A 25,061-nucleotide genomic window follows, 5' to 3' on the forward strand; every position below is an offset into this window, starting at 1 on the left:
TTGAAGAGATTTTGTAACAGTTGGTACTGGAAACTCTGCAATTGCTTGTATTTTCGCTGGATCGGCTGCTACTCCTTCTCCTGAAACAACATGACCAAGAAATCTTAACTGTTTTTTAAAGAAATGACATTTCTCCATGTTGAGACTGAGGTTGGCCCTATGGAGTCTGTGAAACACTTATGCCAAGTCTTTCAGGTGGTCTTCTTGTGTTTTAGAATAAACAATGATGTCATCAATATATACAAAACACAACTTCCCTTTTAGTTCTCCTAACACTTTTTCCATAAGCCGTTGGAAAGTGGCTGCAGCATTGTGTAATCCAAATGGCATGCATTTGAACTGGAAAAGTCCAATAGAAGTTATAAAAGCTGTTTGTGGCTTACTCTGGTCATCCATGGCCACCTGCCAATATCCTGATTGCAAATCCAAAGTGCTGAACCAGGATGCACCATCCATGGATTCCAAGATGTCATGAATGAGGGGCAAGGGATAAGCATCAGGCAAGGTCTTGGCATTTACTCTTCTGTTGTCAACACCAAACCTATAGGATCCGTCAGGCTTGTCTACAAGGACTACAGGAGAGGACCAGGCTGATTGTGATGGTTCAATTATGCCATCTTTCAACATTTTAGCCACATGTTCCTTGATTATATTTTATTTTAAAGGAGAAACCCGATATGCTCTTGATCTCAGTGGGATTTCGTCTTGTAAGAAGATTGTGTGTTTTTCTACAGTGGTTTTCCCCAGAATGCCAGAAGTAACTGTTGGCCAGTCCTCCACCAATTTATGTAGAAGTCTGGAACTGTCAGGGTTATCAGTGTCACAGGTTTGAACCATGTCTGTGGCAGTCCCAACCGACCCACAAGGAGGAAACTCCCCCGGTTGGAGTGCATAGTAGAGACTAACAGGAGAACGGCAAGAGGAGATGGTGGATCTTTTCCACTCCCTGAAATCTCCTGTCTGATGAAGAAATGCATGAAATTTATAACCATGATCTGTTTTCACTCCATAACTGTTTCGGGACATATCAAGAATTGCTCCCGACTTTGATAGAAAATCCAGTCCAAGCACTAGAGAGAAAGCCAAGTGGCGGTTTTCCATCACATGCACATTTATTGTCCATTGATCCTGATGCCACTCTAGACATAGAGTCTTCTGGCCCAACTCCTGGTGAACGGTTCCATCAGCCATAACAAACCTTTGTCTTTCTGTAAGTTGAAATATTTCTTCAAGACCTGTCAACTGGTTCCACAAGCTCTCTCTCATTAGAGTCAAGGTACTACCAGAGTCAACCACTGCTTCCACTTGCATCCCTCGGATTGAAACAGGGACCATTAAGAGGTTTGGCTCTCTAATGGTATGTTGTGGAACTACAGTGACACCTACTGTCCCCTTTTGGTTAGCTTTTCGGTCAGGAGGTTTTTTAGTGAATCTGTCAGAATTAGCGTGAACTCTCTGCCAATAATCTTTTGCTCTCGTACAGTCCTTTTCAACCATGGCTCCAATTTTCACAAGTTGTGCAACTGTAGAGACCGTTCCCCTCAGACATCCTGCCACTTTTGGATTGATGTTGTTTAGTATGCGTCGCACAACCTCCTCTTCTGACATGTCCCGCTTCCACTTAAGACATAAAGCTCTGTAGTTCAATTCAATTCAATTCAATTCAATTTTATTTGTATAGCCCAAATTTACAACAACAGTCGTCTCGATGGGCTTCAAAGTAAAACATGAACTCAAAAGGATCATGAATACAAAGAGTTCAATAGAAAAATACTAAAATGAACTAACAAACTGACTAAGCTATACTGGCATCCCTGCCCTTAGACCCCCCTTCACGAAGGAAAAACTCCCCAAAAAAACGGATTCCGGAAAAAACGAAGAAACCTCAGGGGTGTCCACATGAAGGAGGGATCCTCCCCCAGGACGGACAGGCGATTTACCAGAAATCTTAGAGAAGAATTAACTTATCTAAATCTACAACTACATATTTAAAAGTCCAGCAGACGAGCTTCATCCAGCCGTGGTTGGGGGGACAGTCAAAGGCGCGAGTCGAGCCGGAGACAGGAACCACAGCCAGGTGTAGGAGCAGGAGCAGAGATGAGGTACTCGGTCAGGTACAGAGCAGAGACGAGCCAGAGATGAGCCAGAGGCAGGATCCACAGCCAGGTGTAGGAGCAGGAGCAGAGACGAGGTACTCGGTCAGGAACTGGAGCACGGAGTCTGCTGGAGTCTGGAAGCACTCCCACTCCCCAGGAGGGGAGAGGAAAAGAGGGACAATACATGAATCGCACTGCACCAAACAGAGGCATGGAGAACTAAATGATGAATAATGATCAAGAATAGAGAAGAGAGGAAGGGTAGAAGTAGAAAAGAAAAGAGGACAGAACCCCAGTGCACCATAGTTACCCCAGCTTCAACTTCTAGCAGCCTTTTAAAAGAAATAGTTATTAAGTTTAATTTAAACACATTAACATTAAGTTAAATAATCTCTGAATACTAGCTAGTCTGACAAGTCGTAGTCATATGCAAAGTCTCTTAGACACTGATCTGGCTTTTGGACTGTGGTCCTCAATTTCTCCTCTACTTCTGTTAAATAGTCAGCAGGGAGAAAGGCAGCCATAAATGCATTTTTAAAAGATGTCCAGTCATGTATTTGATGTTTTGTGGCTTTCCACCAACTAAGAGCGGGTCATTTCAATACTGCAGACAGGGCTCCCATCAATTCATGGTTGGACAATGGTTGTATGTCTAAATAGTTTTGGCATTGCTCTATGAAACCGACAACATCTGAAGATTCACTGGAGGTTCCAAAAGTGGGAAAGTCTAAGCGAACCGGAGGAGTGGAGTAGAAAGGGGTCGCACCAGGCTGACTAGGCACCATAAGACGAGGTTCATCAGAAATAGTTGAATACTGTAATTCAGTAGAAATGGCTATGGACCTTTGGGCAATGGGAGTGCTCGCTGTTTTAATATTTTTAAGTTGGTTTTCCCATTTCAGATCCCTTCTTAACATACAGTTCACCACATCTTTTTCCAGTTTTTCTACCTTGGAAATAAGGTTATTTTCATTTTTGCAAAACAAACATCAATATATTCTCTGGAATTACTTTCTCGATTGAAAGAACTTGTAATGGAATCCCTCAGTCTTACTTCTAAGTTATGGACCTGCTCTTTTAAAGCAACAACTTCATGGGTTACACAGTTTAGGTCGACTTTTATGTTCTGCTCCTCCTGATCCTCTGATCTTCATCCACTGCATTAGCACCATCATCATCCGCATTAACATGAACAACCTCAACATTGCTTAGTAGTTTAGCTTTCCGGTGTCTGATGTCTTCAGGAGCGATACATTCATTTTCATCCTCTTCATCATCTAAATATAATGAACCCAACATAGATGTTATTTCACTTGGAGATTTCTCTCTTATGGTTACAAATTGACCAACAGTAAAATCCGGATCAACAGACTCCGGATCTTTCAAAGCATCTGGATTGTATTAGCCACTCAAACCCGCACTTGTTCTAGTTTCCATGATTTTTCAACACAACATGTACATATATAAAAAAAAATCTTTCCCCATACTGGCCACCATATGTAACGATCATCTATTTATTCATAGTGCTCATTACGTTTTTAGGGTAATTAGATTCTTGAAATTGATATATTTACACACAACAGTTTTTTTCTTTGTTATTCAGATTATTTTATGTAACACAAATAGCCAAGAACAACAGACTAAGTCAGCTAAACGCCTTTCTAGATGAGCAAAATGTTCTCAGAGTAGGAGGAAGACTTTCACAATCAGCTTTACACTACAAAGTCAAACACCCTGCAATCCTTCCCAAAGATTGGCACGTGTCAGCCTTACTCATTAAACACTACCATGAAAGTGTACAGCACCAAGGTAGAGGCATAACCACAAATGAATTACGTGCAAATGGAATCTGGATTGTAGGATGTGGAAATGTTGTTTCATCACACATCTATCACTGTGTGAAATGCAGAAAATACAGAAAGACTACAAACATCCAACAGATGGCAGATTTACCAGAAGTAGGAACAGAAACAGCCCCTCCATTTTCCTACTGTGGCGTCGACTGTTTTGGCCCCTTCATAGTGAAGGAAGGAAGAAAAGAAATCAAAAGATACGGACTGTTATTCACATGCTTATGTTCACGAGCTGTGCACATTGAAACCCTAGACCAGTGTTTTTCAACCTTTTCTGAGCCACAGCACACTTTAACCTTGACAAAAATCCCGCGGCACACCAGCATCCAAAAAAAACAAAACAACAGAAATTCATGGTCTGTATTGATCGACAGCCCCCCCCCGCCCGCAATCTCACGTGCATTTTTGTGATAATTGTGGCCGGAAAAGCAGGAAGTTGCGGCTGTTTTTTCTAAGACATGAAATGAAAGTTAAATTAGAAAATTTAGAAACTGTTTGTTTGTTGTGGTTTCAAGGCGTTTCACAAGGACGACTCATTGTGCGCTGGGACACTGGCCCTTTAAGCCAATGCATCATGGGAGATGTAGTGTGAAAAGTGCCGAAAACTTGCAGAAAGACTGGCGTCTCTGAGCTTCATTGTATTGTCCACTTGTTTCACGGTCAGACACCGGACTCTGTGGAAAGCTACACCGCTAAAGAAGAGCTTTAGCTGGTATTTATGTTAGAACTGAGAGACTTTATCAGCAGAATTAAGAACAAGGAAGTGAAGACTTTAACCACTTCTGATTGGTCAGACTGATGACATGTGATTAAGCCTTCAAGAATGATTGGTGGAGACAGTTAAAGGGGCGGGACTTTTCCGCAAACTGTCAGAGCTGCAGGGAAATCGCGTTAACGTAATCCTTATCAAAATGTCTTTAATAGAATTAAATAAACACAAAGAAAAAGTAATTTTAAGATCTTTTATATTCCTAACTACTCAGTGTTTTATCAGGGCCTGTTTGGATGAACAAAGAGCTAAAACCCTGGAGATGGGAAATGTTTTTAGATCAGTTAATGAGGGCAATTTCTCCACGGCACACTTGACCATCTCCCACGGCACACCAGTGTGCCGCGGCACACTGGTTGAAAAACACTGCCCTAGACGACTTAACAACAGATGCCTTCATTAATGCCCTGCGCACTCTCATTGCAATAAGAAGTCCCGTCCGACAAGTGAGATGTGATCAAGGAACAAACTTCATGGGTGCCAGAAGAGAGTTTTTGCAGTTAATGAAAGGCATGGATCAAGAACGCCAAAAAGCTAACGGTTGTGAATTTGTGTTGATTGTCCCAGCAGCAAGCCACATGGGAGTTGTATGGGAACGCCAAATTCGAACAGTACGAAGCATCCTAACAGCAATGCTGGACAAATGTTCAAACCGACTGGATGCTACAAGTTTGAGAACGTTTCTTTATGAAACAATGGCCATCATCAATAACAGACCATTAACTGTTGAACATCTCAATGATCCCACTGGTCCAGAACCACTTACGCCAAATCACAGATTAACTATGAAGTCCTCAATTATTCTTCCTCCTCCTGGTCAGTTCTCCAAAGAAGATTTGTACTTGAACAAAAGATGGAAAAGAGTTCAGTTTCTTCCAAATGAGTTCTGGCAGAGATGGAAGCGAGAATATCTGTTGAATCTCCAACAACGACAAAAATGGCAGAAAGCTTCACGTAACCTCCAAGTAAATGACATCGTGATCCTGCAAGATGACAATGCACCAAGATGTAGATGGAAACTCGCTCGTGTGATGGAGACATTTCAGAACACGGATGGAAAGGTTCCAAAGGTGAACCTGACGACCAGCAAACTACCTTTGACAAAGGAAAGACACGGACGAGACTAATAGACATTGAAAGACCTATTCATAAGGTTGTGACTTTAATCGAAGCTGACAAAGTTTGTATGTAGTCGAAACATTTTAGAAAATCACAATGAAAGTTTAGTGATTTGGTGGGAGTGTAAGTGTCACTGAAAAGGTTACAAGATTAGTTCATTTTTGGTTTAAAGGAAGAAATACCTTTGGTTGAAAATAGTGTTATTAAAATGAGTAAATTGTGTTTTATTTGATTTTATGCTGTTTAGTACTGTTATATTACAATGTTATATGAAGTTGTGTATAACGCTAATAACGCGAGAGTTCCTGAGACCTCGCGTGATTTGATGTTGGGCTGAGGAGTCTATTCTCACATCAGAATAGACTTTGAACCAAGATCCATGCAAAAAGGCAGCTTGGAAAAGGAGTCAACCAGCTGTGAAAAGTTGAATACAGACTGGTTATTTATCAAAGACCTCCGAAGTGACAGGCAGCCACGAGGAAGTTAACTTATGTATTTTTTGGTGAAACTGTAAATGTCAAGTCTAACGGTATTTGTACAACTCTGTTCAGTAGTTTTCACGGCGTTACGTGGAGTGAAGACATTAAAACGCGCCTGTTCTCGAGAATACCGTGTCCAGCATTGTCATTGAGGAGGAACAGTGAAGAAACTCTAACCGATCTGTTTTGTAAATGTCCCGTTAATGTCCGTGGTGTAGCGTCTTCCTCTCAGAGTTCACGGTCACTCCCACTCCCGACACGTAGGCATTCTCCACAATGAAACGACATCCAAACGAAAAAAAGGAATCCTCTCGACCATTGGTTGACTGTCCACGTTTGTCCAAACAGAAATAAATCCCCAAAACGGATCCAATGCCTCGGGAGTTAGATGCGCTTCTTTTTCTTTTTCTTTTCAGGTCTCTCGTAGACTCCCTGAAGTCCCCCCCCCCCTTACTTTGGTCCTCTTTATCAAATCAGTCCCCGGTACCGTCAGTCACATGACTTACAGCTGACGTGTCCTTAAAACAAAAAAATATTTCTGAATGACATTTCCTGAGGAAATAGGACTTTAGTGTTCTGGGAACAAATGTTTTGACACAGAATTTAATCATGATGTCAATTCCTTATTTTAAATACCTTTGTGGCTACAGGACCTCGGACCATCTGTCCCCCTGGTAGGGGGTACCAGGCCCTTGGCAACGGTGTCCCAGTGTCCCCTGGGTGCTGGTTTCCTGGGCCCGGCAGTCCTCTCTCCACGCAGGGGGGGGGGATCCCTGAGCTCTCTGGCAGACCAAGAGCCGGGGATCACATCACACCTGAGCCGGGGGTGTCTGAGTCTCTATGGTGGGGGTTCTGGTCCCCCCCTTTCTATAATCCTTCTTCTATATCCTTACCCCCTACCCACTGTCTTTTGGGCCTTCACCCCCCCTCTCCTCTTCCCTCCTTTTCTTTTCCGTTCCGGTCCAACTAGAGAGAGTTACAGATATAATTCATGTCAATACGTTTTCCAAACGGGTTTATTCAGACCTCTGAATCATCATTATTCATTTATTCTGAATCATCATTATTCATTTGTTCAGACCTCTGACTGTCCAGACATACCTCTGGTGTCTGAACAGTCAGAACCGCTGTTGTTAAAGTGACATATGTCCAACACCAGAGGCCCTCAGCTCTCATCAGTAGTTGAAGTTATAAACTGACCAATCAGATGCCTCAGTGAAAGTGGGCGGAGCCTGCTGGCCCCCACCTTCCGATCTTCAAAACCTTTGATGACCATGGAAAGACAGACTGACTCAGACTAATCACTGCTCGCTGACGTCTGGCTCCAACATGGCGGCGTCCATATGGTGAAAAGATGACTGAATGATCTGGTTTGGTTGGAGGCAGCGTGACGTCACTCAGTCTGGTCATCTTCATCCCCTTCCTCCAGAAAACTCCTCTTCCTCTCTAATCTTTGTTCTGGTCTCTAACCAGGTTCCTCCTAAACCTCCTGATTCCGGCTCCTGTCCGTCGTTGGAGACCTGCAGCAGCCGGTTCTGTTCTGCAGATGTGAACATCATAGGCCCGGTTTGCTCTGAACATCTGGGTTTAGAACCCTGAGCAGAACCTCAACCCTATCAGAGAACCAAGCTGCAGTCCGGGTCAGCTCTGTAGAACCGGCTCCTTCACAGACCAGTCCAGAGACCCACGGCACCCCCTGCTGGTTCAGAACAACCAGAGAAACTGAAGGCTGCTTTGGAACGCCCCCGACGCCCCCCCCCGACCCGTTCTGGAGGACATTCAGACTCTGATGGAAGGTTCTGAAGGAACAGATTATTCTGTCATCTGGGTCTAAGTGGATCAGAGAGGCTTAAAGGTTCTGCTGGTTCTGAAGACGTTTATTTACAGAAGTCTTAAGGACCCCCCTCACAGTCCACGGGGGGGGGGGGGGGGGGGGGGGGGGGCAGAGTGTTGCCCCCTGCTGGACACACCCCCTCCAGACGTCTCTACAAGCTTCAGCAGAAAGTCACAGACCTGGGGAGGAGGGAGGGGTCAGAACGGTTTATTAGCCCCCTGTTACCATGGTAACCACAGGTGATGATGGCAGGGGGCGGGGCCACAGTTTTACAATGAGACTCAGCATCGCTGACCGGGTTAATTTACATTCCTGCTTACAAAAAGAGAGAGAGAATCCACGAGAGTGTGCACGTGAGAGTGCATGTGTGCGTCCCCGCGGTAACACTGATGTCACTGAGCGCCTCAGAGCTACAGGGGGAGTCCTGTGGACCCCTCCTGCAGCTTTGCTCACAGACCCGCCCCCACGTGCGTGCGCCTGAGCGCGTGCACGAGCTAGCGGTCCAGGACGTGGGTCTTGTAGAGGCGGTTCATCTGCTCCAGGAAGATGAAGGTGAGGACGGTGTGCGGGCCGAGGCGGGCGTAGTACGGCGTGAAGCCCTTCCACAGCGAGAAGAAGCCCTCCCTCCCCACCACGCGCACCAGCACCTCCTGAGGGGGCGGAGTCACAGAGCCAGTCAGCACAGGCTTCTCTGATTGGTCCACGTGAGGAGGTGCAGGACTCACCAGACCGTTCTTGTACTCCGGCTTCCCGTCAATCATCCTCATGTTCTGGATTCTGGGGAGGAGGAGGAGGAGTTTAGAGGATCTGGACCAGAACAGCCTTCTAGACGCTCTGTTCTGGACCAGAACCCCCTTTTAAAGGCTCTGTTCTGGACCAGACCGCCCTGCCAAAGGTCCAGAACCAGACCGAGGAGTTTAGAAGTTCTAGACCAGAACCGTCCCCCCAAAGGTCCAGAACCAGACCAAGGAGGAGTTTAGAGGATCTGGACCAGAACAGCCTTCTAGACGCTCTGTTCTGGACCAGAACCCCCTTTTAAAGGCTCTGTTCTGGACCAGACCACCCTGCCAAAGGTCCAGAACCAGACCAAGGAGGAGTTTAGAGGATCTGGACCAGAACCCCCTTATAGATGCTCTGTTCTGGACCAGACCGCCCTGCCAAAGGTCCAGAACCAGACCGAGGAGTTTAGAAGTTCTAGACCAGAACCGTCCCCCCAAAGGTCCAGAACCAGACCAAGGAGGAGTTTAGAGGATCTGGACCAGAACCGCCTTGTAGACGCTCTGTTCTGGACCAGAACCCCCTTTTAAAGGCTCTGTTCTGGACCAGACCGCCCTGCCAAAGGTCCAGAACCAGACCGAGGAGTTTAGAAGTTCTAGACCAGAACCGTCCCCCTAAAGGTCCAGAACCAGACCAAGGAGGAGTTTAGAGGATCTGGACCAGAACCGCCTTGTAGACGCTCTGTTCTGGACCAGAACCCCCTTTTAAAGGCTCTCTTCTGGACCAGACCACCCTGCCAAAGGTCCAGAACCAGACCAGAGGAGGAGGACAAACCCCCGTCACTCCTGTGGGGTAGATGGGGGGAGGGGCCGACCCTCCTCTGACCTCACCTGGTCTTCACGATGTCGACCGGCATGGACGCCGCCGTGGTCACCAGACCGCTGATCATGCTGGCGCAGAAATGGCACAGGATGTCGTCCCCAAAGTAACCTGCAGACAGGAGAGGGCGGAGTCACAGCCGGGCTGGGCGTGTTCAGTGTGTGGTTCCGAGTGTGTACCTGAGTCCAGCAGGGCCTGCTTGGACTGCGAGTAGGAGGCCAGCTGAGCAGCGTTGACCACCACGGCCCGGGCCATGGTGGGGATGCAGCCCTGAAACACAGAGGGGCATCAGCAGGGGGAGGGGCTCAGACACCCGCTGACGCTCTGAGGTGAACCCTGAAGGTGGTTTCCATGGAAACAGTGAGGAACATCTATGGACCATTGGACTGAATATCACATGTGTACACACTGGTCAGTCTGTCAGGAACACCTGTCCAGGTGGTCCAGGTGCTCGTTAACCCAAGTCTCTAATCAGCCAATCACACGGCAGCAACATAAAGCATGTCTAGATGGCCCAGAGGATCTGCTGCAGAGCATCAGAACGGAGAACAAAGCTGACTGAAGGGACTTTGATGGCTGTTGGTTCCAGACGGGCTGCTCTGAGGATTCAGGAACAGCTGATCTGCTGGGATTTGCACCCACAACCATCTCTAGAGTTTACAGAGAGAATCTCCAGACACCAGCAGTTCTGTTTAGCTCAGGCGGTAGAGCAGGTCGTCCAACAACCAAAGGGTTTTCCCAGCCAGCTGTCGCCCCCCGAGAACGGCCAGTCTGCAGCTCACTGCTCCCCCAGGGGAGGGGTCAAAATGCACAGAACAAGGGAAATGTCTGGAGGTCAGAGGTCAGACTGGTTCCAGCTGAGGTCTGCAGAAGAGCATCTCTGAAAGAACAACCCGTCCAGCCTGGAGGCAGATGGACTACAGCAGCAGAAGACCACACCGGGTAGCACTGCTGTCAGCCAAGAACAGGAACCGGAGGCTACAATTCACTCAGACTCACCAGAACTGGACCACAGAAGATGGAAAAACCTTTCTGGTCTGATGAGTCTCCATTTCTGCTGCCACATTCAGATGGTAGGGTCAGAATCTGGCCTCAACAACATGATGGTGTGGGGGATATTCACTTTGGACCTCTTGGTACCAGTTGAGCATGGTTCCAACACCACAGCCTACCTGAGTATTGTTGCTGATCATGTCCATCCCTCCATGACTACAGTGGACCATCTCCAGCAGGATAAGGCTCCATGCCATCAAGCTGGAATCATCTCAGACTGGTTTCTAGAACATGACAATGAGTTCTCTGGACTCAAACGGACTCCACAGTCACCAGAACCTAACAGAGAACCTTTGGGATGTGGTGGAGCGGGAGACCAGCATCATGGATGTTCAGCAGACAGATGTGTGATGCTGTCATGTCAACATGGACCAGAGTCTGAGGAATGTTTCCAGAACCGTGTTGGATCAGAGCCACCAAGGATTAAGGCGGTTCTGAAGGCTAAAGGGTCCAAGCCGGTACCAGCCAGGTGGACCTGATCCAGTGACCTGTGCATGTTCATGTGTTCATGCTGGCTGTGTTCTGCTTTGATCTCATCCTTAGGACTGTCCTCCTGCTCCTACAGCCCCGCCCCTCTGACCTCCTGGAGGAGGAGCCTAAAGGTTCTCCAGACTGGGATGAAGGCTCACCCTCCACAGCGTGGTGACCCCCTCCTCCCGGGTGATGCGGGCCAGAGCGTTGAACACGTTGCTGTAGCCCCTCCTCTGGTCGGCGGGCAGCCTGCACAGAGACAGCAGTCAGACGGCGGCGCACGCCAGCGTGTCTGTCGCTACCTGACCTGCAACGGCGTCCAGATCCGCCCGCATGAGCGCGTCTACGACAGCGGAAGACGTGAAGAACGATAACAACGTCCTAAAAGGTTCAAAATCATGAAAACTTTATTTAATGCTGACAAAAAGCTGGACAAAACATGGACACGGTCCCTACTGCACATGTGCAGATGTTTTCTTCTTCTGTGGTGTTTGACAGCAGTTTACTCCCACAGCGCCCTCTACTGACCTTTATGAACTCCTTAACTCGTTAGCGGCTAAAGCGGCGGCTGTCCGTCACGTCTCCTCAGAGGAAACTCCTCCTCTCTGAGACTTTCATGTCTGTGACGACAACATACGGTTCTATAGGGTTGTTTAGGCCACGCCCCTCAGCAGTCTGACTGCTGTGTCAATGTTGGAGACAAGAAGACGTGGCGCACGGATTTACACATGCAGGACCCATCGGGTTTCTGGTACAGATCAGGTAGCGACAGTGTCAACCAATCAGAGAGGGCCTCTCACCGTCCGTCCGCCGTCATCCGGATCAGAGCCACCTCTGCCGGAGTGCCCACGAACGCCCCGACTGCACCCGCCGTCATACCAATGAGTGCCTGCAGGGGGAGCACAGCAGCTCAGTACCTGCAGCTTACAGGGGGAGGAGCTTACAGGGGGATGGGCACACATGAGGAGGGGCACACATGGAAGAAGCTTACATGGGAGGGGCTAACAGAGACGTTTACATGGGGAGGGACTTACAGAGGAGGAGCTTATATGGGGAGAAACTTACAGGGGGAGGGGCTCTCTCCTACCTTGAGGAAGAAGTTGGGGGGCCGTCCGTCGGCCCCCGTCATCCTCTCAAACAGGATGGTGTAGATGCCCAGCCGGGTGGTGGTGTAGGTGGCCTGCCGCAGCAGACCTGCAGACAGACTGAGGGACAGAGGGACGGTCAGACCCCGCCTCCCCGTCCCAGCATGCATCGCTCCCACAGGAAGTACCCGGTGTAGATGCCGCCCACCCCCTCGTTCCTCAGGATGGAGAAGAGGGCGTGGAAGCTGGTCTTGTACTCGCGGGCCTTGGTGCCCTGACCGCTCAGCTGCATCCGGTTCTTCACCAGGTCCAGAGGCTGCACGAACACCGTCGCCCCCATCCTGGAACCAGAACCATGAGACGGAACCAGAACCGTGAGACGGAGCCAGAACCGTGAGACGAAGCCAGAACCGTGAGACGGAGCCAGAACCGTGAGACGGAACCAGAACCGTGAGACGGAGCCAGAACCATGAGACGGAACCAGAACCGTGAGACGGAACCAGAACCGTGAGACGGAGCCAGAACCGTGAGACGAAGCCAGAACCATGAGACGGAACCAGGACCGTGAGACGAAGCCAGAACCGTGAGACGAAGCCAGAACCGTGAGACGGAGCCAGAACCGTGAGACGGAGCCAGAACCGTGAGACGGAGCCAGAACCGTGAGACGAAGCCAGAACCGTGAGACGGAACCAGAACCGTGAGACGGAGCCAGAACCATGAGACGGAACCAGAACCGTGAGACGGAACCAGAACCATGAGACGGAACCAGAACCGTGAGACGGAGCCAGAACCGTGAGACGAAGCCAGAACCGTGAGACGGAACCAGAACCGTGAGACGGAGCCAGAACAATGAGACGGAGCCAGAACAATGAGACGGAACCAGAACCGTGAGACGGAACCAGAACCGTGAGACGGAGCCAGAACCGTGAGACGGAGCCAGAACCGTGAGACGAAGCCAGAACCGTGAGACGGAACCAGAACCTTGAGACGGAGCCAGAACCATGAGACGGAACCAGAACCGTGAGACGGAACCAGAACGATGAGACGGAACCAGAACCGTGAGACGGAACCAGAACGATGAGACGGAACCAGAACCGTGAGACGGAGCCAGAACCGTGAGACGGAGCCAGAACAATGAGACGGAACCAGAACCATGAGACGGAACCAGAACCATGAGACGGAGCCAGAACCGTGAGACGGAGCCAGAACCGTGAGACGGAGCCAGAACCGTGAGACGGAGCCAGAACCGTGAGACGAAGCCAGAACCGTGAGACGGAACCAGAACCTTGAGACGGAGCCAGAACCGTGAGACGGAGCCAGAACCATGAGACGGAACCAGAACCGTGAGACGGAACCAGAACCATGAGACGGAACCAGAACCATGAGACGGAGCCAGAACCATGAGACGGAGCCAGAACCGTGAGACGGAACCAGGACTGTGAGACGGAACCAGAACCATGAGACGGCGCCAGAACCATGAGACAGAGCCAGAACCGTGAGACATAGCCAGAACCGTGAGACGGAACCAGAACCTCTGCTGCCCCATGAGACGGACCCAACAGAACCGTTACAGAACTACCTGACAGAACTAAGCTGCTCTCAGGGATTGTTCATGGATCCAAACTAACGTTCAGATGTGGAGAACAGAACGGGTCCTTCAGAACCACAGAACCAGAGGAGCTCAGACAGGAAACCTCACAAAGGTTCTGCTGGACTCAGCAGGTCTTCCTCTGCAGCTAGACCCAGACAGAAACCGAACTGACTGCAGCTCCAGGAGGCGGAGTCACACCTGTCGCCTCCTCCAGGTGCTGAGGGTTCTGAAGCTCCTGCAGGAGCAGACATGGACCCGCAGAACCTTTGACCTCCACGCAGCAGGACTGCGGCTCCTCGAGCAGCGCTGCGCGTGCACGGCTGTCACCTCACGCGCTCGTGCCCACAGCGCGCTCCATGATCATGGTCCTCAGCTCAATAGTAGAACCTGGACCTGCGGAGGTTCGGGAGTTTGGACCGCGAAGCCTCATGGGAGTTCAGCCTCATGAAGGGATTTCATGAGAGCAGCGCGCGGGGCTGTGCGCGCGGTGTTCACCCTTGACCCCTGAGTTAGCATGCTAGCTAACGCGTCAGACGTACCCGGCCAAACCCCCGAACAGGAACTTGATGGACTTCGGTGAGGTCTTGGGTTTCGTCTCCGCCATGGTTCTGATTGCAGAACCCCGTTCGGTTCCGGTTCTGCCTGAGTGCCTTTGGGCCGGAAGGTCCCCGCTCCTTCACCGGTGCAGCAAGGTGACTCTCGTGAACGCGCACGTCCGGAGAGCAGCACCAATGGGAAACCAGCCAATCACAGGCCGAGGACGAAGAAAGCCGAACAAAGACGAGTCACGGCTCTTCACTGTCCTCGTTGTAGCTCGGATTTTAGAGTTTCCACGGCTTTCACGGTCAGTGGATGAGGTTCAATAGTTCATATCTATTAGTTTGGTCATAAATAAAACCACAACAACAAATATAATATAGAAACTAACAGAACTAGTGAAAATGGGATCAATGAAAGTAAATCCTCTGGTTCATAGACAAATAAGAGGATTTCATATCATTGTTGTTTTCATAAATACAAATGGCTTTTCTGTCTACACTGTTAGAAATGATACGTTTTTAATTATTACAGGGAAAAAGTTGTGATGAACATTTTAATTTATGAACATGAAACATACCAAATATTTTAACTTTTATGTTTGACGTTGTTTTCTTTCTCTGTAGGCTGAAGATGACCAATTCAAATTCCATCTGAAATTGTGAATACATTTGTGTTTTCTGAAACATGAACCTTCTTTCCAAACCTTTTATCAACATTTCAGTCTGAAACAGGACAGTCTCTGCTCTTCTCCACAGAGGGGGTTAGTGGGGGTCAGTTATCTTCTTATATCTTAACATGTATGGATCAGTGGGTTAGATTCTATGCAGACGGTTATAGAAAACATTTCTCATCGTGTTTTTGATTCATAATTTCTGATCCAGAGTCCAGATTTGTTTCCAGGAATAAATGTTCTCCTCTGGAAGAGGAACAGAAACGGCGTTCTGCTGGAACAGGACTGTGTTCTTCAGGACAAACAGGATTTTCCATCATTACTTATAACCTGAGCCTGCAGCTGGGGAGGGTCCATCACTGTGGAAAACATCATGCATCGTTCCTGTGCCCAAGAAGAGTCGCCCCAGTGAGCTGAACGACTAACGGCCGGTCGCCCTCACCTCTCATGTCATGAAGACGCTGGAGCGGCTGGTCTTGCAGCGCCTGAGACCCCAGGTGTAGGGGGATGAGGACCCTCTCCAGTTCACCTACCAACCTAAAGTAGGAGTTGAGGACGCCGTCCTGTATCTTCTACATCGGGCCCTCTCCTACCTGGACACCGGGGGCTGTGCTGTGAGAATGCTCTTTTTTGACTTCTCACTAAACGGGCATCTACTGTTTCCCACTTTTATGGTTTTTGTGAAGGAATTTGTTTTATTATTATCATTGTTTAAATGTATGTTTAAATGTTAACTCAGATTGACCTTTTTACCTCTTCTGAAAACAGTTGTGTGTTTGTTCATCTGCTTCTCATCCCCAGCCAGGAAGAGGGGGTTTTACGACACACTGTCCTCAGCTGATAAGGGATACTGTTTGAAGTTAGAATCCACCAAAGGGGTCATTGTATGAAACCCCCTAATGAACTTTTTCTCTTTGTCTTGAAACTGTGACCTCCTTCTGTGTTCTTAATAAAAGGTGCACAGGGAGAGCAGAACCTTGGAGAAGAGCAGCGTGCTGGTTGTCTTCTGTCACACTGGCTTCTTCTCCCACGTGCATGAGAAACTTGATTCTTGCTGTGGTCTATTGTTTCTAATTGTGTTTTTCTTTAATGTTTAGATGCATTTATCTGACATTCTTGCTTTTACTTCTTCTACTTTGTTTTTATTGCTCTTATATTTTTATTCCTTTTATTCTGTTTTTAGTGGGTGTGACTATTTTATGATTTTATGATTATTTATTACTCAACTACTTTAAATTTCTATTGAATGTTTGTGTATTTGAGCATCTATCTGTCTGTCTGTCTGTCTGTCTGTCTGTCTGTCTGTCTGTCTGTCTGTCTGTCTGTCTGTCTGTCTGTCTGTCTGTCTGTCTGTCTGTCTGTCTGTCTATCTATCTATCTATCTATCTATCTATCTATCTATCTATCTATCTATCTATCTATCTATCTATCTATCTATTGTCAGAGTTTTAAAGAGCTCCCAGATTTAATTAGTAACAGAAACCCTGAAACACTGTTGGAGGACCAGCAGGTTATATTTAAGGTCCAATTCTTCATTTCTGAGTGATTAACCTCTGAGGTTACAGAGCTGACCCTCCATAGGATGTGATTATTACACCAATAGATTTGTTCTGGGAAAATATACATCTGTTATTAAATAAAAGAGTTATGAGGGAAAATGTGTTTATAATATAGAAGAATCTATGAAAATCAGAGTTTAACTGAGATTTTGTCAATGTTATCATCACAAAGGAGAAGAAAATGAAAAAAAAAAAACGACTGGAGAGGAGGGAGGAGGGAGGGAGGGAGGACATGATGGACATGACGGGGGACACTGTCCATTGACTGGAGAAGAGGGAGGAGGGAGGGAGGGAGGACATGATGGACATGACGGGGGACACTGTCCATTGACTGGAGAGGAGGGAGGAGGGAGGGAGGACATGATGGACACAACGGGGGACACTTTCCTTTGACTGGGGAGGAGGGAGGGAGGGAGGACATGATGGACACAACGGGGGACACTGTCCATTGACTGGAGAGAAGGGAGGAGGGAGGGAGGGAGGACATGATGGACACAACGGGGGACACTTTCCTTTGACTGGAGAGGAGGGAGGAGGGAGGGAGGGAGGACATGATGGACATGACGGGGGACACTGTCCATTGACTGGAGAGGAGGGAGGAGGGAGGGAGGGAGGACATGATGGACACAACGGGGGACACTTTCCTTTGACTGGGGAGGAGGGAGGGAGGGAGGACATGATGGACACAACGGGGGACACTGTCCATTGACTGGAGAGAAGGGAGGAGGGAGGGAGGGAGGACATGATGGACACAACGGGGGACACTTTCCTTTGACTGGAGAGGAGGGAGGGAGGGAGGACATGATGGACATGACAGGGGACACTGTCCATTGACTGGAGAGGAGGGAGGAGGGAGGGAGGGAGGACATGATGGACACAACGGGGGACACTTTCCTTTGACTGGGGAGGAGGGAGGAGGGAGGGAGGACATGATGGACACAACGGGGGACACTTTCCATTGACTGGGGAGGAGGGAGGAGGGAGGGAGGGAGGACATGATGGACACAACGGGGGACACTTTCCTTTGACTGGGGAGGAGGGAGGAGGGAGGGAGGGAGGACATGATGGACATGACGGGGGACACTGTCCATTGACTGGGGAGGACGGAGGAGGGAGGGAGGGAGGACATGATGGACACAACGGGGGACACTGTCCATTGACTGGAGAGGAGGGAGGAGGGAGGGAGGGAGGACATGATGGACATGACGGGGGACACTGTCCATTGACTGGAGAGGAGGGAGGAGGGAGGGAGGGAGGACATGATGGACACAACGGGGGACACTGTCCATTGACTGGAGAGGAGGGAGGAGGGAGGGAGGGAGGACATGATGGACACACCGGGGGACACTGTCCATTAACTGGAGAGGAGGGAGGAGGGAGGGAGGACATGATGGACATGACGGGGGACACTGTCCATTGACTGGAGGGAGGGAGGACATGATGGACATGACGGGGGACACTGTCCATTGACTGGAGAGGAGGGAGGAGGGAGGGAGGGAGGACATGATGGACATGACGGGGGACACTGTCCATTGACTGGAGAGGAGGGAGGAGGGAGGGAGGGAGGACATGATGGACACAACAGGGGAAACTTTCCTTTGACTGGGGAGGAGGGAGGAGGGAGGGAGGGAGGACATGATGGACACAACGGGGGACACTGTCCATTGACTGGAGAGAAGGGAGGAGGGAGGGAGGGAGGACATGATGGACACAACGGGGGACACTTTCCTTTGACTGGAGAGGAGGGAGGAGGGAGGGAGGGAGGACATGATGGACATGACGGGGGACACTGTCCATTGACTGGAGAGGAGGGAGGAGGGAGGGAGGGAGGACATGATGGACACAACGGGGGACACTTTCCTTTGACTGGGGAGGAGGGAGGAGGGAGGGATGGAGGACATGATGGACACAACGGGGGACACTGTCCATTGACTGGAGAGGAGGGAGGAGGGAGGGAGGGAGGACATGATGGACACAACGGGGGACACTGTCCATTAACTGGAGAGGAGGGAGGAGGGAGGGAGGGAGGACATGATGGACATGACGGGGGACACTGTCCATTGACTGGAGGGAGGGAGGACATGATGGACATGACGGGGGACACTGTCCATTGACTGGAGAGGAGGGAGGAGGGAGGGAGGGAGGACATGATGGACATGACGGGGGACACTGTCCATTGACTGGAGAGGAGGGAGGAGGGAGGGAGGGAGGACATGATGGACACAACAGGGGAAACTTTCCTTTGACTGGGGAGGAGGGAGGGAGGGAGGACATGATGGACACAACGGGGGACACTTTCCATTGACTGGGGAGGAGGGAGGAGGGAGGGAGGGAGGACATGATGGACACAACGGGGGACACTTTCCTTTGACTGGGGAGGAGGGAGGAGGGAGGGAGGGAGGACATGATGGACACAACGGGGGACACTGTCCATTGACTGGAGAGAAGGGAGGAGGGAGGGAGGACATGATGGACACAACGGGGGACACTGTCCATTGACTGGAGAGGAGGGAGGAGGGAGGGAGGGAGGACATGATGGACACAACGGGGGACACTGTCCATTGACTGGAGAGGAGGGAGGAGGGAGGGAGGACATGATGGACACAACGGGGGACACTGTCCATTGACTGGAGAGGAGGGAGGAGGGAGGGAGGGAGGACATGATGGACCCAAGGGGGGACACTGTCCATTGACTGGAGAGGAGGGAGGAGGGAGGGAGGACATGATGGACACAATGGGGGACACTTTCCATTGACTGGAGAGGAGGGAGGGAGGGAGGACATGATGGACACAACGGGGGACACTTTCCATTGACTGGGGAGGAGGGAGGAGGGAGGAGGGAGGGAGGGAAGACATGATGGACACAACGGGGGACACTGTCCATTGACTGGAGAGGAGGGAGGAGGAGGGAGGCCCGGAAGGAAGAAAGTCCACTGCAGGGCGTGTGGGTCACTGTGGAGATAAATATTTAGGAGGTGACTCACTAACATTTGTCATTGAGAGTTCACAGTATTTGATTGACATAGGATATTTCATTCTAGAATTTCTAATCTTTGCCGGTTTATTTACATTAAAGTCACTGTTTCCATGTCAAATGAAATCTAATTAAATATTCTCCTTTACTTCCATAAAGATGTCTGAATCAATATGTTTCTATAATTGATCTCAGAACAGTTTCTGTTGTTTTCCATTAAAACATTTCAGTGAAATTCACCGTCTACTGTTCTCAGTTTTAAATTCAGTAAATAGTTAGGGGGCGGGGCTTACCTTTCATTTAAATCACCAGCTTCTTTCATCTTAAATGTTCTCCTTTGGTTCTGTTGGTCTTTTATGTCACTAAACATTATTATGGACTCTGTTCACAGAAAACCACGTTTTGTTTAGCAAAAGTCAAAAAGTTTAATGTTGAAACTCTGATGAGACGTTTCTGGACCAATCAGGGGAGAGAAAATCTACTTTTCTCATGGCGCCAACCAATCAGCAGGGGGCGCTGTATCACTGACCAATCAGTTCTAGAGATGGTTCTGGTCACTGGTGACTGTTTATTACAGATGATTAGTTTGTGATTCTGTTTATGGATCCAACTGCAGAACAGAATCCAGATTACAGACAAACCGTGAAAAAACCAGAGATTCCTGACAGGAACCTCCTGATGGGAGGAGATTTAAGACGATGGAAGAGTTCCTTCAGCTTCTGACCTTCATTATGATCCAGAACAGGACAGTAATCCAGAACGGGGCAGTAATCCAGAACGGGACAGTAATCCAGAACGGGACAGTCATCCAGAACGGGACAGTAATCCAGTACGGGACAGTAATCCAGAACGGGACAGTAATCCAGAACGGGACAGTAATCCAGAACGGGGCAGTAATCCAGAACGGGACAGTAATCCAGAACGGGACAGGAATCCAGAACGGGACAGGAATCCAGTACGGGACAGTAATCCAGAACGGGACAGTAATCCAGAACGGGGCAGTAATCCAGAACGGGACAGTAATCCAGTACGGGACAGTCATCCAGAACGGGACAGGAATCCAGAACGGGACAGGAATCCAGTACGGGACAGTAATCCAGAACGGGACAGTAATCCAGAACGGGGCAGTAATCCAGTACGGGACAGTAATCCAGAACGGGACAGGAATCCAGAACGGGACAGGAATCCAGTACGGGACAGTAATCCAGAACGGGACAGTAATCCAGAACGGGGCAGTAATCCAGAACGGGACAGTCATCCAGAACGGGACAGTAATCCAGTACGGGACAGTAATCCAGAATGGGACAGGAATCCAGAACGGGACAGGAATCCAGAACGGGACAGTAATCCAGAACGGGGCAGTAATCCAGAACGGGACAGTAATCCAGAACGGGGCAGTAATCCAGAACGGGACAGGAATCCAGAACGGGACAATAATCCAGTACGGGACAGTAATCCAGAATGGGACAGGAATCCAGAACGGGACAGGAATCCAGAACGGGACAGTAATCCAGAACGGGACAGTAATCCAGAAAGGGACAGTAATCCAGAACGGGACAGTAATCCAGAACGGGACAGTAATCCAGAACGGGACAGTAATCCAGAACAGGACAGTAATCCAGAACGGGACAGTAATCCAGAACGGGACAGTAATCCAGAACGATGTAGCCTCTCTCCTCATGTCAGCCGTCTGCGCAGACGGCAGGTTTTGCTGGAGGACGTCTGCAGTTCCTCTGTTCCTCCTCATGCCTCCCCCCCCTGCCAGAGCTGTAAAGATGCAGATGACCCTCACAGAACCCTGAGGAACACCCGCCTCTGTTTTTCCAGAGTAAAACAGTTTTGAAAGACGATGAAGAATCAATGAAACCAAGATGTTGATTTACCAAACCTGACAAATCAAATCCCAGATTTTACCTTCATGCTGGTAGAACCTGCAGGTTCTGATGAAGGGACACTGTTTTATAGATAGAACCTTGTTAGAACCTGCAGGTTCTCCTCTGTGCCAAAGATGGAGGCCTGGGGGATCCAGACTGAATAAAAGGTTCTGATCCACAGATGTTCTGCCGGGTTCTCTGTTCTGTAGACGTTCTCCATCCTCATGCATGGTGGAGACTGTTCTACATCAGAAGGTGAAGGTTCTTCTTGATTTGGTTCTACGTTGGATCTTTGGTTCCACTAAAACATTTGGACATCAAAGCGATTTTCTCTGCAGACGACCAGAACATGTAGAACCTTCTCTGGTTCGTCCAGAGGAAGAACAGAACCATGAAGGAGAACCTCTACACAAAGAGGTCGTTAGACAAACACAACACCTGAGCACAACAGAGACAAAGACACACAAAACCACAACAGAGCTACACAAACAGAGACGTTCCTCACAAAGACCAAGAGAACCGCAGAGGAACCTTAGAACATCCTGAAGACCAGGAACAAGAGGATCCATCATGGAAACCACACACACTAATACACACACTCACATACACACTGTGGTTGGATTTGAATTACCTTCTGGAACAAAAATATTTGAGTGTGTGTTGGTGTGTGTTTGCCTGTGTGGTGTGTGTCATCCTTGAGTTGTGCGTCTGTGTGGCAGACCTTCATCTTCACCTCCTCCTCCTCATTCCTGCAGTAAGTGCTGCCAGATGTTGGAACATGGATGTGACACACCAAACACACACACCTCTGCACACGTGTGTGTTCCAGCACACACACGTGTGCAGAGAGCAGAGCTGGACCTTCTGGACCTTCTGGACCTCTGGACCGTCTGGACCTTCTGGACCTTCTGGACCTTCTGGACCGTCTGGACCTTCTGGACCTCTGGACCTCTGGACCGTCTGGACCTTCTGGACCGTCTGGACCTTCTGTGTTCTGCAGACTCAGAGGTCAGACAGTGACGCTCAGAGCTGGCAGAAGTCTGTGGTCTCGTTCTTGAAGGTCTTGGTTCCCAGCGGTTCTGGACTTGGACCTGGTCTGGGTTCATGTCTCTAAAGACTCCGATGACGAAGATGGATGGGAGCAGAAGGTCAGACTTCCTCCACGTCTGACCTCAGAATCTGACCTCTGGTTGGTCCGTCATCATCAGCTGACTCCTCTGATGGTCCTGAGAGATCAGAGCTGCAAAAACTGTTTCCTGCTGAAAGGCATGATGGGAAATGTAGGAAGGCCCCGCCCTCTGCAGCAGGTCAGCAAACATCTGAGACACATCCTCTCTGAGCGGCAACAGGACCACAGGAAGAGGCTCCTGCCGCTACGCAGACGGGTCAGAGGTTGTGGTGGGGGCGGAGCCTGGGTGGGTCAGCTTTCAGGCTGTCGCCATGGAAACAAAGAAAGGTTTTAATCTTTTCCAGCTGCTGGAGTTTGTGTTTCTGCCAGTTTATGCTTCTCTGGGAGACTTAAGCTCACACATGCATGGAAACATGCATGCTCAGAATTACCCAGCAGCCACTGGGGCGCTCCCCAAGAGCAGTTCTGGTTCCAGCCAGACCCAAAGGGATTCCAAGGACCCGATCCATCTGCAGCAGGTTCCTGAGCCCGTTCTGCAGAACTGAGCACGCCTTCAGGGAGACGGAGGTCCAAACCTCTGAGGAACTGATGTCTGGAGAACCTGAGGAACGTCTACCATCTGAACAACTCTGCTGGGTTCTACAGATGTTCTCCATGTTCCTCTGAAGAACCTGAACAGAACCTCAGTCTGTCTGCAGCTCAGAAGAACTTCAGAAGAATCTGAAAACTGTTTCCTGTCTCACTGCTGCTACACAGGGTGTGTGTGTGTGTGTGTGTCTGTTTTGTGTGTGTGTCTCCGTGTGTGTGTATCTGTTTCGTATATGCGTGTGTGTGTGTGTCTCTGTGTGTGTGTGTCTGTTTTGTGTATGCGTGTCTGTTTCGTGTATGTGTGTGTGTGTGTGTGTCTCTGTGTGTGTAGCCTGTCAGCCCCTCCCCATCCGTGTTTCTGTGAGTCTGCAATCAGGAAGTTCAGAGAATCTTCTACACAATAACTGGAAGTCGGGGTGGGGGGGGGTGGGGGGTCACCTGCAGAAGAACAAAGATGGCCGACTGGAAGATGAAGACGCAGAACCTTCAACTCCTCATGAAGCTCCGCCTTTCAGGACGATTCGACATCTGCAATTGGGGGAGGCGGGGCTAAAAGAGAGTTTCTCCTTCAGGTAATCACACTGACAGATGCAAAAGACTCCGCCCACTTTAATGTTTGCAACACAAACACTACAAACACGTGCACGCTCACAGCAGACGTGTACGCTCACAGCAGACGTGTATGCTCACAGGAGACGTGCACTCTCACAGCAGAAGTGCACGCTCACAGCAGACGTGCACTCTCACAGGAGATGTGCACGTTCACAGCAGAAGTGCACGCTCACAGCAGAAGTGCACGCTCACAGCAGACGTGCACGCTCACAGCAGACGTGCACTCTCACAGGAAACGTGTACGCTCACAGCAGACGTGCACGCTCATAGCAGACGTGCACGCTCACAGGAGATGTGCACGCTCACAGCAGACGTGTACGCTCACAGCAGACGTGCACGCTCACAGGAGATGTGCACGCTCACAGCAGACGTGTACGCTCACAGCAGATGTGCACGCTCACAGCAGACGTGCACGCTTACAGGAGATGTGCACGCTCACAGCAGACGTGTACGCTCACAGCAGACGTGCACGCTCATAGCAGACGTGCACTCTCACAGGAGACGTGCACGCTCATAGCAGACGTGTATCCTCACAGCAGACGTGCACGCTCACAGCAGACGTGCACTCTCACAGGAGACGTGTATCCTCACAGCAGACGTGCACGCTCAAAGCAGACGTGCACTCTCACAGAAGATGTGCACTCTCACAGGAGATGTGCACGTTCACAGCAGAAGTGCACGCTCACAGCAGACGTGCCCGCTCACAGCAGACGTGTTTCCTCACAGCAGACGTGCACGCTCAAAGCAGACGTGCACTCTCACAGAAGATGTGCACGCTCACAGCAGAAGTGTATCCTCACAGCAGACGTGCACGCTCACAGCAGACGTGCACTCTCACAGGAGACGTGTATCCTCACAGCAGACGTGCACGCTCAAAGCAGACGTGCACTCTCACAGAAGATGTGCACTCTCACAGGAGATGTGCACGTTCACAGCAGAAGTGCACGCTCACAGCAGAAGTGCACGCTCACAGCAGACGTGCACGCTCACAGCAGACGTGCACTCTCACAGGAAACGTGTACGCTCACAGCAGACGTGCACGCTCACAGCAGACGTGCACTCTCACAGGAGACGTGTATCCTCACAGCAGACGTGCACGCTCACAGCAGACGTGCACTCTCACAGGAGACGTGCACGCTCACAGCAGACGTGCACGCTCACAGCAGACG

At 49.7% G+C, this 25,061-nt stretch overlaps 1 protein-coding gene across 1 annotated transcript; it reads right to left on the reverse strand.

Moving 5' to 3' along the window:
• Nucleotides 1-8,341: 8,341 nt before the first annotated feature.
• On the reverse strand, nucleotides 8,342-14,689 carry slc25a11 (solute carrier family 25 member 11). Its single transcript, XM_078936870.1, has 9 exons — nucleotides 14,486-14,689; nucleotides 12,544-12,696; nucleotides 12,358-12,475; nucleotides 12,071-12,159; nucleotides 11,429-11,519; nucleotides 9,926-10,016; nucleotides 9,758-9,857; nucleotides 8,876-8,927; nucleotides 8,342-8,800 (listed from the first exon to the last, which is right to left on the reverse strand). Exons 1-9 carry the CDS (start codon nucleotides 14,548-14,550, stop codon nucleotides 8,645-8,647), a joined length of 915 nt encoding a protein of 304 aa, XP_078792996.1. The 5' UTR covers nucleotides 14,551-14,689; the 3' UTR covers nucleotides 8,342-8,644.
• Between the last annotated feature and the right edge of the window lie 10,372 nt (nucleotides 14,690-25,061).

Source organism: Oryzias latipes, chromosome 18, assembly GCF_053564925.1.
Source record: "Oryzias latipes strain Hd-rR chromosome 18, Olatipes_Hd-rR_3.1".
Classification (NCBI taxonomy): Eukaryota; Metazoa; Chordata; class Actinopteri; order Beloniformes; family Adrianichthyidae; genus Oryzias; species Oryzias latipes.